The sequence below is a fragment of the Wyeomyia smithii genome, chromosome 1, assembly GCF_029784165.1.
Source record: "Wyeomyia smithii strain HCP4-BCI-WySm-NY-G18 chromosome 1, ASM2978416v1, whole genome shotgun sequence".
Taxonomy (NCBI): domain Eukaryota; kingdom Metazoa; phylum Arthropoda; class Insecta; order Diptera; family Culicidae; genus Wyeomyia; species Wyeomyia smithii.
Genome location: NC_073694.1, coordinates 180,146,300 through 180,161,857, shown reverse-complemented (window position 1 = coordinate 180,161,857; position 15,558 = coordinate 180,146,300). Strand labels below are relative to the sequence as shown.

At 40.6% G+C, this 15,558-nt stretch overlaps 2 protein-coding genes across 2 annotated transcripts; one reads left to right on the top strand and one right to left on the bottom strand.

Annotated features, from left to right (window-relative positions):
- The first annotated feature begins 1,810 nt into the window (after window positions 1–1,810).
- On the top strand, window positions 1,811–4,307 carry LOC129717384 (uncharacterized protein K02A2.6-like). Its single transcript, XM_055667262.1, has 2 exons — window positions 1,811–2,726; window positions 2,980–4,307. Exons 1-2 carry the CDS (start codon window positions 1,811–1,813, stop codon window positions 4,305–4,307), a joined length of 2,244 nt encoding a protein of 747 aa, XP_055523237.1.
- A 1,159-nt stretch (window positions 4,308–5,466) lies between these two features.
- LOC129723507 (mitochondrial pyruvate carrier 1) lies at window positions 5,467–7,122 on the bottom strand. Its single transcript, XM_055677773.1, has 3 exons — window positions 6,671–7,122; window positions 6,397–6,587; window positions 5,467–6,337 (listed from the first exon to the last, which is right to left on the bottom strand). The coding sequence occupies exons 2-3, from the start codon at window positions 6,566–6,568 to the stop codon at window positions 6,177–6,179; spliced, it is 333 nt and encodes a 110-aa protein (XP_055533748.1). The 5' UTR covers window positions 6,569–6,587; window positions 6,671–7,122; the 3' UTR covers window positions 5,467–6,176.
- Window positions 7,123–15,558: the final 8,436 nt, after the last annotated feature.

Here is a 15,558-nt window from a genome sequence, read left to right as displayed (position 1 = left end):
GACCGTTTTTTCTTGTCTTGGCGATTTTAAGAAAGATGGCGAGTGACTAACGCGATAGCTGAGTATGCGAATGAGAGAAACTGGAAGTGGTAGTGCTCGGTGCTACGGGGGAGCGTAATGCTAGTCAGTTCGGTTGCGTTAGTAGAGGTGGGAACAAAAAGAAATCGACGTGGAGAAGTGAGCTGTGTGCTATGATGCGAAATGCAAGAGCTTTGTGCTATGAGACTACATGCTTCGTGCTAAGAGATAAACTGCTTTGTGCTATGAGAGTAAATGCTTCCTGCTATGGAGAAGGGAACGTGCTACGTGCAAAAAGGGGAAATTTGGTTGTAAATTTGGAGAATTTCATGGTTCAGAGTTTGTTCTGGTTCAAAAGTATCGAAAATGTATATTCACATGGGATAGATGATGTCGATGACTGTTTTCCTAGTTTATGGTAGAGTTTATCGTATTTTTTTTATTTTGTTTAATTTTATTAGATGCAGCTGTAATGCCCGCGTTCGCGGTCGGATCCGATCCAAGGAACGATTGGATGAGGTGGAAAAAGGCTTTTGAGAGATTCATTGCCGCCAACGGAGTAACTGATGATGAGGAAAAATATAACCTGTTGCTAGTGATTAGTGGTATTGAGTTGCAGAGTTATTTTGATAAAGTTGATCAAGCTCAGATTGGAGTCCCTATCGAGGGTGATAACGCCAATTTGCAAATTTTAAAATATGAGTCAGCGATATACGCTTTGGACACTCATTTTGCCCCGCAGTTGAACAAACTGTTTGAAAGGCATCAATTCCGTGCGTTGAAGCAAGAACAAAGCGAAACCTTCGAAGATTTTGTTTTTCGATTGAAAGGACAGGCTAGTCGCTGCAAGTTTATTGACCCTGATGATATGATAGTTGATCAAGTGGTCGAAGGATGTACCTCAGTGGAGTTAAGGAAGAAACTGTTGACAGAAGAGAAAACGTTAACGGATGTAATGCAGTTGGGCAAGACCATTGAAGAAGTACAGAAACACACAATGGAATATAGGAATTCGAATGTAGCAATACTAGGAAATGTGAAAAAATTTTCGGGAAACCTGATGATAGATAGAAAAAATCGGAAGTGCTACAATTGTAATCGGGACGGCCATATTGCGAAGGATATTTCTAAGTGCGTCGCTAGAAACGTTACATGTTTCAACTGCGGAAACAAGGGACACTTCAAAGTCTGTTGTCGTAAAAGGAAAGCGGAAGAACCTTCTTTACGAAAATAAAATAAGAAGAGGGTCTATGCAGTTATCGAATCCAATGATGATAAAGCAGGAAGCGGTGTTTCCTTCGTGAATGATAACGGTCCTTCTGAGATTTTGAAATTTATCGTCGGGGATGTACCAATTTCGTTGGTAGTTGACTTTAGATCACCAGCGAATATAATTCGAAAGAGTACGTATCAAATACTTCAACGAAGTGGAGCAAAAATCGTCAACGAACGGAAAGCAGATAGAACGTTAAGCTTGGAAGCTTTTGCGTCGAACGAAAAAATTCAGTTCAGTATGGCCTTTGAAGCAGAAATCAGAACACCAGAAGAGGAAAATAGGATCTGGACTCATTTTCTCGTTGTACCTAAAGGTCAAACTGATTTGCTAAGCAAAGCAACTGCATTTGCACTTTGAGTTTTACGAATTGGATATAGTGTCTATATGATTACTGGTACTTCCAATACAAAAAATACGGAGACTGAGTTTCCTAAGATTCCCTGAGTCTCACTCAAAATTCATATTGATGAATCAGTCAGGCCAGTAATTCAGGCTCCAAGGAGACTTCCTATCGCAATGGAAGCTGCAGTAGAAGAGATTATTCGCGATCTTATCGACAAGAAGATCATTGAGCGTGTTGAAGGCCCCCAGTCATGGGTTTCACCAATAGTTCCTGTTAGAAAGAGTGATGGCAAAATACGAGTTTGTATTGATATGCGTGTAGCAAATCAAGCGGTTATTCGAGAACATTATCCTATGCCAAACATAGATTCCGCGATGGCATCGATCCCCAAAGTTGCCAAACTATCCAAAGTTGATCTAGAGTCTGCGTATTACCATCTTGAATTGGAACCTGATAGTAGAAAAATAACTACATTCGCATGTCGGAGTGGTGTATATCGGTTTCGACGATTGATGTTCGGTATCAAATCGGCACCAGAACTATTCCAGCGAGAAATGGAGAATTTGTTTCGTGGAATCGATGGTCTTATTGTTTTTCTCGATGATGCTCTTATTCAGGGCAGTACAGAGAAAGAACATGACGAAAGGCTGGATGAGTTTATGAAACGAGCAGAAGCAAATAATTTGAAGATTAACAAGGCAAAGTCAGTTTTTGGTGTTAAAGAGGCAATTTTCTTGGGACATGTAGTTTCGGTACATGGAATTAGACCAACACATGACAAGATACAGGCAATTTTGGATTTACAGCCTCCAAGCTGTATGACAGAGCTTAAATCTTTGATAGGAACGATAAACTTTGTCGGTAAATTTATTCCTAACTTAGCATCAATGACAGCCTGCATGGGAGAGCTTCTCATTAAGGATACACCGTTCGTTTGGCGGGATAAACACGACCAAGAGCTTATAGAGATAAAGGCTACACTAGGGAAGGTCGAGTCACTTGGGGTTTTCAACCCTGTTGACGAGACATTACTTATTACGGATGCTAGTCCTGTTGGGGTTGGAGCCATCATGGTACAGGTCAAAGACGGTATATTAAGAACAATATACTGTGCCTCCAAGAGTCTATCTATTCACGAAAAAAAGTATTGTCAGACAGAGAAAGAGTGCTACGCGATGGTATGGGCTATGGAAAAGTTTTATATGTATTTATATGGACACCATTTTACTCTGATTACCGACTGCAAGCCGTTGCAATATTTGTTCAACCGTGTACAATCGAAACCATCAGCTCGAATAGAAAGATGGATCCTAAGACTACAATCTTTCGATTTTGAGGTTAGATATGAACCTGGAGACCAAAAACCTGGCTGATTCGTTTTCAAGGTTAAGTGTAAAGGACTTGGATTCTGCTGAAAAGACAGATGTAGAAGGAGATATCGTACAATGGATAGTCCAAGAATCGAAACCTGTTGCTATGCGTGAAGACGAAGAGCTTTGCAAGGTAAGAGAGGCCATCGAGACACGAGATTGGGATGGCATTTCCTTGCAGTACGCAGTCTCAACAATCAAAAATGACTTGGCGGTGTATGGAGAACTGGTTCTCAGGGGTGATAGGATAGTTATTCCTTCATCAATGAGAGAAAAGGTTGTACAACTAGCTCACTCTGGACACCAGGGTAGCACAGGGGTCAAAGCTCTTCTGAGATCCAAAGTTTGGTTTCCAGGGATGGATAAACTAGTAGAACAAGTGGTAAAAAGATGTAAACCCTGTCAGATGACGTCTATTCCCGACAGTCCAAACCCGATCATTCGTCGGTTTCCTACACAGCCGTGGCAAGATCTCGTAATGGATTTCAAGGAAGGTTTACCGTTGGGGAAATCTTTACTCGTGGTAGTGTGTTACACAAGCAGGTTCATTCAAGTTGAAGCCATGAAACCAGCTACTACCCAAAAAGTGTTCAGTGCGCTTTTGAGAATGTTCGCGTTATTTGGCGTACCACGTTCGATCACAGCGGATAACGGTCCTCAGTTCAGGTCATCGGAACTTAAACAGTTTTGCACCAGTTATGGCATACATTTGAATCTTTCCACCCCGTATTGGCCAGAACAAAATGGAGCGGTGGAAAGACAAATGAGGAACATCGGACGAAGAATCAAAATCAGTACAATTCAAGGAACAGATTGGGAACATGATTTAATGAGTTACCTACTCATGTATCATGCCACACCCCAAGAAACAACAGGAGTTGCTCCAAGTAAGATGATGCTTGGTCGGGAGCTACTAACTACAATGCCCTCAATCAACAAGTGTAACAACCTCGAATTGGAACCAATGCGCGACAGGGATATGATGCTGAAGGAAAAAAACAAGGCCAGATCAGACGAACGGCGTCACGCGACATCTCATCAATTGAAAGAAGGTGATACGGTTATTATGCGCAATCAGCAGACAGGATCTTTGCAACCGACGTTTACAGCAGAAGAGTTTAATGTTGCCGAGGTCAATGGAAGTAAGATAACTGTCAGGTCCAAGGAATCGGGAAAAACCTATTTTAGGAACAGTGCTCATCTAAAAAAGCTACCAACCAGTGAAGAAGATGTAACGGAGGAAGACAATGGAAAACAGGAAAACTCAGATAATGATATGGTGACTGATAGAGATGAGTGATATGTCTGTCAGTGTGTATGCGATGATGAGGTTCGGATGTCGTACTGCGGGGAGAGCTCAGTTTTAGTTCGGACACCGAAGCAACCAGTTGGTCTTGCGATACGCTCTGTTGGAAACGATCCAGGAACAAATCCCAATTCTTGTTCTGAGCGGCGCAATTATTGAGCCATAGTACGATTTTTGTGGTGTTCTTATACCAGTCAATAACCCGATGGAATGTGCTTATTATATCATTCCCAGATCGGCCTGTCGTTGATTCGTCCCACGAACAAAAAATGACCGGAAAGCACTTTGCATATCTCCCAACAGGAGCAAACGTCTGATTGAATGCCATAAGTCGTCGGGAAAAGATCACCGTTTTTAAGCCTTCAAGCCTAGGTAGCTGTATAACCTGTAAAATAAACATTTCAAACAAATTTCCGAACAGTTGACTTAAATACGATACCTTTTGAAGATCTATAGATATACGGCTAAAACCACAGTTTTCAATAGCACTGTTTCTTCATCTAAGCGATAAGCTTGACGTGACATTTTCGCTACTCTAGAATGGTCATCATGGCGAATGCATATCTGGCAAGAATTGTCGTTACCGATTACAGGATGTCCTGTTGCCTTGCGATGTTGTGCTGTAGTGACACATAACTCGCACTCTTCTTTTCCCAAGCGCACAAGTGATATATTCATTTCTCGCATTTTTCTACAATATAGAGCATATGTTACTTTAAGTTCTTGCGAGTCTTGAAAGTTTTGATGCATCTTCTTCTCAGTGAGATCTGACGGAAGATACAATCTGTTGGGAGCATGCTCTCTGCGATAATGGGAAATCGTTGGACCGTACGATAGTATGTGATACTTAATGGCATCCCGTTTTGCTGTGCTTCGGACATAACTCCCTCGTTGAGATTTTTAGTTGATTTCCTTCAACGCACCGATAAATCATGTTTCTGTGTAAATGAGTAGTTAGATTAGCAAAACGTAAGACTCCCCTAGCTTTATATTTATGAAAATGAAAGGTACTCACCCGCAGTTGTCACTATTATTGTCGTTCGTTTATTGGGTAACCCCTGTAGGACGAAATACAAGGAAACAAAAGAAATGTGAAATAAATGAATAAATAAATAAAAAAATTTTAAATAACGGTTTTAGAATAAACACAAAGTTTTTCATAACACTTATCGTTTATTCGTATTGTATACATAAATAGTCTATATTTCGTGTGTAAAATAATCCTCCAAAATATGTATACCAACTGCTTCGAGTGATGCTTTTGTTGGTCGAAGATCTGGTTTAAAGTTGAATGTTTCATTGTACCAAGTAAGTATTATGACGATGTTTGGTGCTCTATTAAACTGAAGCTAGTTATTGCGTTATCAGCTGACATATTATGAATCTGTTCGAGCAGTTTTAAGTGGCCTTTCGTAATGTTGGCTTGAACATAATCATCGAGGTATTTGAATCGAACTATTTGTAATCTCATGAAAGTCTAAGTGCTGAACTGTCTTTTACGAATGCAAAAAGTGCTTGTAAAATTTGACTGTTTTTTTTCTATTTGCCGATAAGAACGTGCTTTCAACTACCTTATTTTTGATTTAATTTTAGTTTCATTGTCACTGCATTTCCTATCAAACTCAATTTTTAGTTATTTATACTATATGAAACCACACAACAAAAAATGACTTTAAATGAGAGCACCGCATTTTGATTAGCTTTGCGAGACACTCAAATCTAAAAGTTTAGCATATTCTATTTTTCCAAATGTGTTTTATGCTTACACCAAACCAACAATCAATCTACCTCTAGTATGTTACTTGCATTCGAGAAAATTCCACTATCCCAACAAAAACACGAACAGGAAGGGGGGAAGGCATCCTACTTAGCTTTCTCTTTGTTTGACATGTTGTACTGAATGCAGCGGGCGCCCTGCACCGATTGCGCAGTAAAGTTGGTAATGTGGCATCCGAACAGCAGCATATTCCGTGGCTGCACCTTCCAGGCAAAACGCATAAAGATCATCGAGTACAAGCAAAGGGCTAAAAAATGATCACGTTAATACCAGCTGCGGTGTTCATCACATCACCCCTGCACTTACCGGTGGTCATAGTGCCTGAGATAATTTTCGGGTCCTTCTTGAAATCGGCAATCGCAGCGATCGGAATTCCCCAGTTGGCGACCGGTCCCCAGAAGTGTGTACTCATCAAATACTCCCGGAACTCTTTGCTCTTCAAGCTGTCGATTAATTTACGTCCTAACGCAGCTGCCATTGTGGTAACCCGATATAGTCTAGATTTAATTAGAAAAAAAAAAAAAAACGATTAGATATTAAGTACCGTATGGCACCGGCCACACTATCGGTGTTCACTCACCCGACCCGTTCAAGAGCAAACCGTTATCAATCGCACGCAGCAGATGGATGCGAATTGTGATGTTATTATGTAATTTGTGCCAATTGACGACGTTGTGACGTGTGTTGATTGAATTAAGATTGATTGTCCAAAATGTTCTGCGTTAAGAATATCGAACAATCTCTGAGGCAGCTTCAGCACAACACGATCCAATCGTTCCGTACGTCGTCGTTTGTGGATACTTTATACCGGCAGATCGGACAATCGACCAGCAGTTCGTTCGGGATTTAGTTCGATTACTTTCACTAGTACCATTGACGGCGTACTAATAGCACCAATTGGATCTTGGTGTCACTGTCTGAGCTACGGACACCCTTCTGTTGGCCTTGACTAATACGTAACCATTCGCAGTCGCTTTGCCTGATCAATGATTGCGAAGGTGCAAATCGGACTGTTGTAAATAAGATATGATTCGCAAAATATCAACATACGTTTTGACGATGAGAAATGTCAAAATTGGATATCGCAGCACGCAGCCAGAGGGATCCGTATGCACCACGAGGATGATCGGTAACATGTTTACGAGTAAGAGAATTAAATCAGCTTTTTTTTGATTTTATAGCCTTTTGACATAATGGATAAATATATTTGACATCATGATTGTATTTTGCCCGTGTTTGCCACATTATAAATTGGAGAGTGACAAACAATCATCTTTGACCAAATTTTTATCAGTTTATATAAAAATTTCAGTAAAAATTATTCTGGTCATTTTATTAATTATTAATATAACCCCCTTCTTTCTGGGGTAGCTTTGTTATAATTATTTGTTATAATTTGGCTGATACAAATTTCGAATTCTTTTTATGTCCGAGGTTATCAAAGTTAGCAAAGGGGATGGCAAAAAATTAATAACACCGAGACGAAAAAAAAAAAAGAATTATCTTTGATCAAAGTTTGTGTGCAAGTTATGACGTTTGTAACTTGCACTCAAATAAATGTTGAAAAATAACATTTTTTCATTTTTATTATTTATTTCGCTTGTCTTTTGACGACACTCTCGCTGTCAGTGGACTTGTTTGTTGCTAAATGAAGCATTTATGCTGTCAAAAAACCAATAAAATGAACAAAACGGTTTGAGCTGTTTTTTCTTCCCCTTCCAATATTCAAGATTTTTGAAGGGGGGGGGGGTGACATAAAATGAAAATAAAATTTGTAACGGCCTTATTAGCTATTTGCTATAATAATTATTATTATTATTCGTCTTATTTCAAGTTCTAGCTCAGGTTTAATTCAGGATACTTATTTTTAGCTACTTGTGGGTTTTTGAAAACATGCTTCTAGTATTCTAAGTTCATTTCTGTATCATTTTCTGATGTGGCCTTTTTTGGGCATTAAACGATTTTTTTTCTTTTTCAGCTCAATTTTTACGGCGAATCTGAAAATAATTCAAGACCCTTTTTTAAAGTGTTTTCTTGCAACGATTCGAAAAAGCTCCTGATTATCAACACGCATCAAGGGTTCGAATCGGTTGGCTCCCGGATATGCACCCGGCGCTTTTCGATACCTGATGAGCAGTCTAATTGCTGGCTTTAAAGGAGTGAAGTTATTCCTGGACGACCTCATAATGCACACTGCAACAGAAATGGACCACGATCGATCATTAAACGTTCTTTTCAATCGTCTTCAAGAATTTGCCTTAAATCGCACGGTTGGAAAAATGTAATTTTGGCCAATCCAACATCAAGTTTATTGGTCATTTGTGAGTTTCAACGGTATTCAGCCAGATCCAGCCAAAGTCAGCACTACCTCCCAAATGCCACAACACGGCGGGCCGTGTCGTAGTGTTCGTGAGTTTTCGCTTGGAGAACTCTATAGATACAATACAAACGCACTTGGAGAACTCTATAGGCAGTCAAAGAGCAACGCAATCACCTCTGATCTGTAGGACAGTTCAAGACGCACAGTCACTTATCCACTTGTGACAGCATTTCATACGATGTTAACTTCGATTTGGATTAATGTCCTCTGCTTCGAAGGGTTTGTGTTTTGATATGAGAAGGAAGTATGTTAATACAACTTCGTATGTTCTATGTCTGTAGAAAACACAGAAAATATTCCGGAATGCGCAAAAAACTAATCGGTGTACTTAGCAGCTTTGACAAGAAACGAGTATCTTATAATTTTCACTATTGAAAGCCACAAAGAAACAACGATTTTTTTTTCAGAACAGATTGTGTGTTTGGAAATTCAAGCGATTGTTTACGTAGCAGAGCTTCCAGAAAATTTCAGAATGCCACAGATAAAAAGATTTCGACAGCTCTCGCTGCAATACTTTGTAAACGTTTTAGTGTATTTTAATTATACATTTTTTTCTGCAAAAAAAATTATTCCAACACCTCCCCCCTCTCTCCTGTCACAGCTTTTCACAAAACGATGATATCCTCCCTCCCTTCATGAATGCTACGTCATTCAAGTATGGTCCCTAAGTAAAACGAATTCGAAATAAGTAACATCGAGGACGCGTGATGTAAAAACATCTCTTTTGATAAATTTCTTTTTGTTCGTTAAAATAAGGGGCCATCCATAAACCACTACTTACTGACTTACTTACTTACTTACTTACTTATATGGCCGTACGTCCTAAGACATGGCCTGCATAACGTGGTTCCGCCAATTCACTCGGTCCATGGCTGCCTGCCTCCAGTTCCGCGGGCACCCGGTACTTTGCAGATCGTGCTCCATATCCATATACCACGTTTACACTTTGGCTAATGTCCACGGTCCATACAATTTTTTTAAAATTTATATGGGCAGTTGTCCACGGAAGGGGAGGGGGGGGGCGGTCAAAATCGTTAAAAATCTGTCAACGTGGTATGTGGATGGCCCCTAATAAGCTTGGACATTCTAGTGATGGGAAATATCGCCCAAAACGTACATCGATAACAATCGATAATTCCGGGGGTTTTATCGATATTATCGATAAGTATCGATAATTTGACAGCTAACGTTTGCGGTAAAAAAAATTTTTTTTCAGATGATGAAAAAAAAACTATTTCAGGTGGGGATGAACAAGAAACTATGACAGATAATTGAGTTGGATGAATTTCCCATGCAAGGTTATCATGTTAGCTTCCTCGCAAAAAAATATTACGTCCTTGCGTGCGGCCTTCCGGCAGTTAACCGTAACATTTGCCATGGCGGACGAAAACATGCGTGTAGCCATGTTTTTAAGCTCTTTTATTCGTTTTTTTTTATTAATTCCTCCTCCGTTTTCGCGACAAAATTGTTGGAATAGATCTTGCGCTTCAAGTTTGCCCAGAAATTCTCGATGGGAAGCAGGTGGGGGACATTGGGCGGATTCGCCGACTTCGGTACCACATCGATATTCAGCCGCTCCATCTCCTCCTACGATCGCTTCGAGTAGTTGGCCGACGTCAAATCTGGCCAGAACACCGTGTCTTCGCGCTTATGGTATTTCTTGATGAACGACGCAACGTCTGTCAGGCACTTCGTACTATAAATTTCCCCGTTCACGGCCAGCCCGGAGCGAAAGAAGAGTAATTTTGACATCCCTTTCTCGCTGATTGTCAACCACAGCCGCACCTTCTTGGGGAACTTGGTCTGTGAAATAAACTTTACCTCGGTGCTCACTTCCTTCGTGGGGAGGTAAAATACAAAGAGCCCTGCTAGTCATTGCCATCCAGGGTAAGATAGGTCTAGTCGTCCAATACCACTGCCACGTCGCGATTCGCCGGGAAAATCGACTTGACCATCTTATTCAACCGCTGTCGCTGCGTCATTGCCTGCAGCTCCGAGACCAGTGGACGGGACTGCCGCTTCATGCATGTATGTCCATGTTCTCCTGATACTTTTTCACTGTTTTAGAGCATGCACGAACCTCTCGGCCAAGTGCGCGCAGCGATTTAGCCACTTTTCCCTCGGTCTTCCTCTTCAGCATCCTTTGAAGCTTCTTGTCGCTCAGGGTCGTTGGCCGTTCGGAGCCGGTCTTTCTTTCGATGCTCTGATCGTTGTCCAATAGAGTCAAGGTGTTGTAGATGCCAGAACCGGCTTACCCGGCGTCCACAAAGTGCCGCACGATGTCCGTTTTTGACGCGGCGGGGTACCGTTCTTTGAACGCGCACACTTCTGAACGGAGTAGTTTCACTTTTTTCGCCCTCACAGTTAGAGTTTGACTGATAGAGCTGTCAATTTTTTTTTTGCTAACTCATGGGTTACAATGATTGATGATGCATGAGTAGTTTCGTCAGTGCGATTAATGGTAAACCCATGAAAAATCGGCAATTTTTGTCCATTTTTTTTACCGCAAACGTTATTTGACAAATGGATGCGATTGCGTTGCGTTGACGTCAATGTGACAGTAAATGTATGGGCTAACTGTCAAATTGCCGCAAACGCAGCCGCAACGTATCCATTGTGTTAAGGCCTTGAATGACAAATCTTACGACACTGCGAATGAAAATTCAAACAACCGAACGAGTTAAACAGTTTGTTTTGGAAAGTCTTCGGGTTTTACGCCGGGAGTGCTTTCTACGGAGTAGTTTCAATCCGAAGTTCTGACCATTTAAAATTCGAGAGAATTTAATTTATCTCAATTATTTTGTATTTTAACAGATACTTTAAACTTAAACAGTTCCAAGCTAAACTAAACAATTACCAGAGAATTACCAATAGACTGCCGCTATGAATGTCTATCATATTATGAGAGTTGGCAAGCCAAAGAAAATGCATTTTATTACAATTTCGTATCATTGCTTTTTATGAGATGTTGCAAAAAGTTTGGATATTTTTTTAAAGTTCTCCAGTACTAAGCTGTCGAATTCATCTGTTCTTGGGAAACTAAAAATTATAAATACCTTTTTAGTTACCATTATTTCTCAGAAACTCAGTGACACCCGGGGCGAACCTTTACACCACCCCCAACAATGCTAAATCTTGTCGAATAGCAGCAACCAACAAATACCTAGCGGCAAAAGTAACTCCTGGGGTAGGGTAGGTGAGGTCTTCTTCTTTTGGGTCTCCTCCAGTAACCAGCCTGGTGACTTGTGCTCACCCTTATAATCAGGGGGGATCTATCTGTCAAACATCGTGTAACCAACATATTCGGCAACATGGCGTTTGTTTTGGTTTTCGTTCTTTTTGTTAATGAAATTGATCGATGTGAAAAATTATAAAACCGGAACGTTTTTAAATCAAAACTCGTAAAACCGCGAAAAACTTTCATGAATGTGTTATGTAGTGATTTTTCCCCCATTATTGTTCATATTTACAAACGTCATGGACCAACAAACGTCATGGACCAGAGTTGATCTGCGATAACGCACACATATATGAAATTTGACAGCAGTGAATCCCCTCTGCTTATAATATCGATAATTATCGTTAACGTCAAAAAATTAACGATAATATCGGTGTCCAGCATTTATCGATATTATCGATAAGTATCGATAAGTTTCCCATCACTAGTTCTAGACAGCGACAACAGCAGTCGTCCTTCCTTAGCAGCAGCACTAGCCCTGTGGTTGGTCACCACGTCTCAGGAGCAGCGCGGTTTTCTTCAACGTGTGTCGCCAGACTGCCATTATTCCCCCACTGTCAGGGCAACATGAAGATTGCAATCAGGAAATCCAATTTTAGAAATCATAATGCCTTTTTCAAGGCAAATAAATAAGTCATTGAAAGTTAATAATTTTTGTCAACGCAAGCAAGCATTCTGTGTTGCATCCTAGCAATTTGAATTTGTCGCACCCGTCTAATTTACTGAATGTGAAATAGCTTCCACAGTGCATGTTGTCCGTGTATCTTAGTTCCCCCAATGTTAGGGCAGCTCAAAGGTTGTAATTAGCAACCGATTTTGAGCCGCAACATGCTTTTTTTAAGGCAAATAAAAAAATTATTTGAGGGTAATAATTTCTGGCATCAACACAAGCAGACATTCTGTGCGGGATGCAATCAAATTCTGTTGTAGTTGTCTAATTTTCACTTCATTTAGTAAACCCCCCACTGTAGGGGCAGCGCAAAGGCTGCGATCAGCATAACCGACATTGAATAATAAACTGCCCTGTTAGTACGCATTCACAGTTCAACTATGCAGAGCTAATATGAAGTCGCTTCAATCAATCAGCATAAACAGAATTTCGTCGTCTCCCAGCTGCCAAGTTGCAACATGATGCAACACGCAACAGCGAGCAAACGAAATCACTTGATGTTACAAGCCGCAATAAGATACGGGTTAAAACCGTTGCGTGTGTGAGAGCACCATCGGTGTTCATTCGCTGGATACACTATCTACTGTCTACTGAACGCAATAATCTGCTTACATGCGACATGGGGACGGGAACATTTTCTTCAACCAAGCTGCACAACACGACACAAAACATGTTATTTTGTTGCTTCAATGAGCGTGCTATCGGTCCGGTTCGACAAGAAATCATTTTTGTGCATCCGTGCTACGAAACTGAGGAAAAACTTTAGAAACTGAAAAAGAGGTGGAGCTTATCAAATGATCGCTCTGAACCAGAATGAAGTCACACATATTTTTCAAGTCATATCATTCCACCACGTACGTAAAATAATTCATTCCTATTTTCATCCCTATATAAGAGCCTGTTTTAGTCGAAGCCGCTCATAGTAGTTCTGAACAGCGACGATAGCAGTCCTCCCTTAGCAGCAGCGGGAGCGAGCAGTGGGTACCATCGATAGCGGATAGCGGCCACAACTGTGGCATGGCTGCGAATAAGCGTAGCAGTTTCAGCGGATCTCACCATCGATAGCAGCAGGGCCAGCAGATGCAGGTACAGCGAATACCAATGGCGGCCACAACTATGGCATGGCTACGGATAGCGTTGCAGTTGCTCAGCAGTTGGGCCAGCGTATAGCGGCCACAACTGTGGCATGGCTATGCATAGCGTAGCTGTTGCAGCGGGTATATCAGCATCGATAGTAGCAGGGTCAGCTGATGCAACGACACTCCCTTCACTAAAATGCTGTTTCAGTGTGGTAGCGGGAAGCATCAGCAGCAGGCTTGCATGAAGTGAATACATTAGCCAGCAACTTTCTCTAAGGCCTCTGCCGTAGACGCGAAAAGCGGCGCGAACCGATTCGGTCGGCCGTAGGTTGATGTACAGCTCTACTGATGGCTGTACATTAACCTACAGCTGAGCGAATCGGTTCGTGTCGCTTTTCGTGTCTATTATGGCAGAGGCCTAATGGGAAAGTTGTATCAGTTTGTTCAGAAGAATATTATTGTCGGTAATATTACAGAGATGCGATTGCGTAAATCCGATTTTGAATTGAACAATTGTTCTTTTGAGAACAAATAACACACTTATTTGAAGAGTTAATAGCTTTTGGTACCAATAGCAGTATAGTGACAGCCTCAGCGGTAGATGCAGATGCAGCCGGTACTTCCCTGAGGCCGATGTAAAGGTAAATGGGAGCAGCACGGCGAAACAGTTCGGGGTATGCTTAGACGCGCGTCATTTTTCGTTGTTGATATTCCCCACATGAAACGACGCGCTTTCGTATGATAGCGGTGGTATTAGCGGTAGATGCATTTGCCAACCTTCCTCCAGTAAAGCCGTGTCTAGTTTTCAATGTGAAAACACCTTTCTCATTGTGTTGACCGTGCGCCTTAGTCCTCACTATCAATGATAAATTGAACAATTGTCCTTATAAGGACAACAAATGAATTAATGAAGATTTAATTTTGAATTAGAATACTTCTCTCAGGAAGTTCGGCTGCATAGGGATGTAAAATGAAAATCTAAAACTGAAAAAAGTGAGAAAAATTTCAAATGCTAATAAATCGGTTTGTTTTCGATGGATTTCCTTCGTTTTTGCAGCAATCGATTAGAAAATCTTCTAAGATTCCTACCAAATGCATGAAATTGCAATTTTATCATTCGAACTATTGTACTATTGAAAACTCTTAAGCCTTGTCAAAACACAAAATTCGACCTCTGATTGGTCGTCATACCGCGCTTTCCCAAGCACGGTCGGCAGAGTTATGGACCTAGTAAATTGGGAATGCATCATTTGGCCTATATAAGAGCTTCATCATATAATAAACAAACATTTCATCGGATATTAAATTGAACAACTGAAATTTGAAGAACACAAATGATTATTTGAAGAGTGAATATTTTCTCGTTTTGCGCTATAATCCAAAGTTAATTATCTTTATCAACATGCATACTCTGACTATTATTACGTGTTTGCGTCGCTTAGTGTTTGGCTACGGTCATGCAGAACGCAAATAACGGCGCGATGCGATTCGGCAAGACGAAATCTGTTGAAATGTATAGCTCTACTTCGCCTTAAAAAGAGCTGTACATTAATGTTTAATGATGTCGTATTAAATGTGCATATTACAATTCGGCAGCACTTCAACTTCTCAAAATTTAAAAATATCCAATGAACTTCATTCAAAATATCAGACAAAAAGAAATTACAATACTGCCAATGAACGGTCAACGTTTATTTACTAGAAAAAATGACTGACACGCAACCAGCCAGGTTATCTTTCTTGTAAAAGTATTCTACTTCAACCTTGCGGTCGTGGCTTTGCATACAACCTTCTTGTGATTTTTAATTAAAAGAAATTTTGAATTAATTTTCACTACGTAACTTGAAAGCTGACTTGCATGCAAGTCCCTGCGCATTTAACCCTCTAGTGCCCAAGTTAATTTTAAGACGGACTTCGAAAAAATCACTATGAAACTTTATAAACATTTTTGAAGTATTGATTGAAGCTTTTTGGAGGTTTCACTGAAGACCGTCTAAAGGCGGCACTGGGCACTAGAGGGTTAACCCGGGTGTGTTTTTGACATGCTAAGCTTCCATTTCGAATCATATTTTGAGGAAGAGTTTCTCATCATTTTGAGATT

What these genes read in the sequence shown, in the direction of transcription:
- LOC129723507 (XM_055677773.1), bottom strand. Translation starts at nt 6,568, where the DNA reads ATGGCAGCTGCGTTAGGACGTAAATTAATCGACAGCTTGAAGAGCAAA. An exon ending in CTCAGGCACTATGACCACCG is followed by an intron (nt 6,338 to 6,396) that starts GTAAGTGCAGGG and finishes ATCATTTTTTAG; the next exon opens with CCCTTTGCTTGTACTCGATG.
- LOC129717384 (XM_055667262.1), top strand. Translation starts at nt 1,811, where the DNA reads ATGGAAGCTGCAGTAGAAGAGATTATTCGCGATCTTATCGACAAGAAG. An exon ending in CATGGTACAGGTCAAAGACG is followed by an intron (nt 2,727 to 2,979) that starts GTATATTAAGAA and finishes TTTTGAGGTTAG; the next exon opens with ATATGAACCTGGAGACCAAA.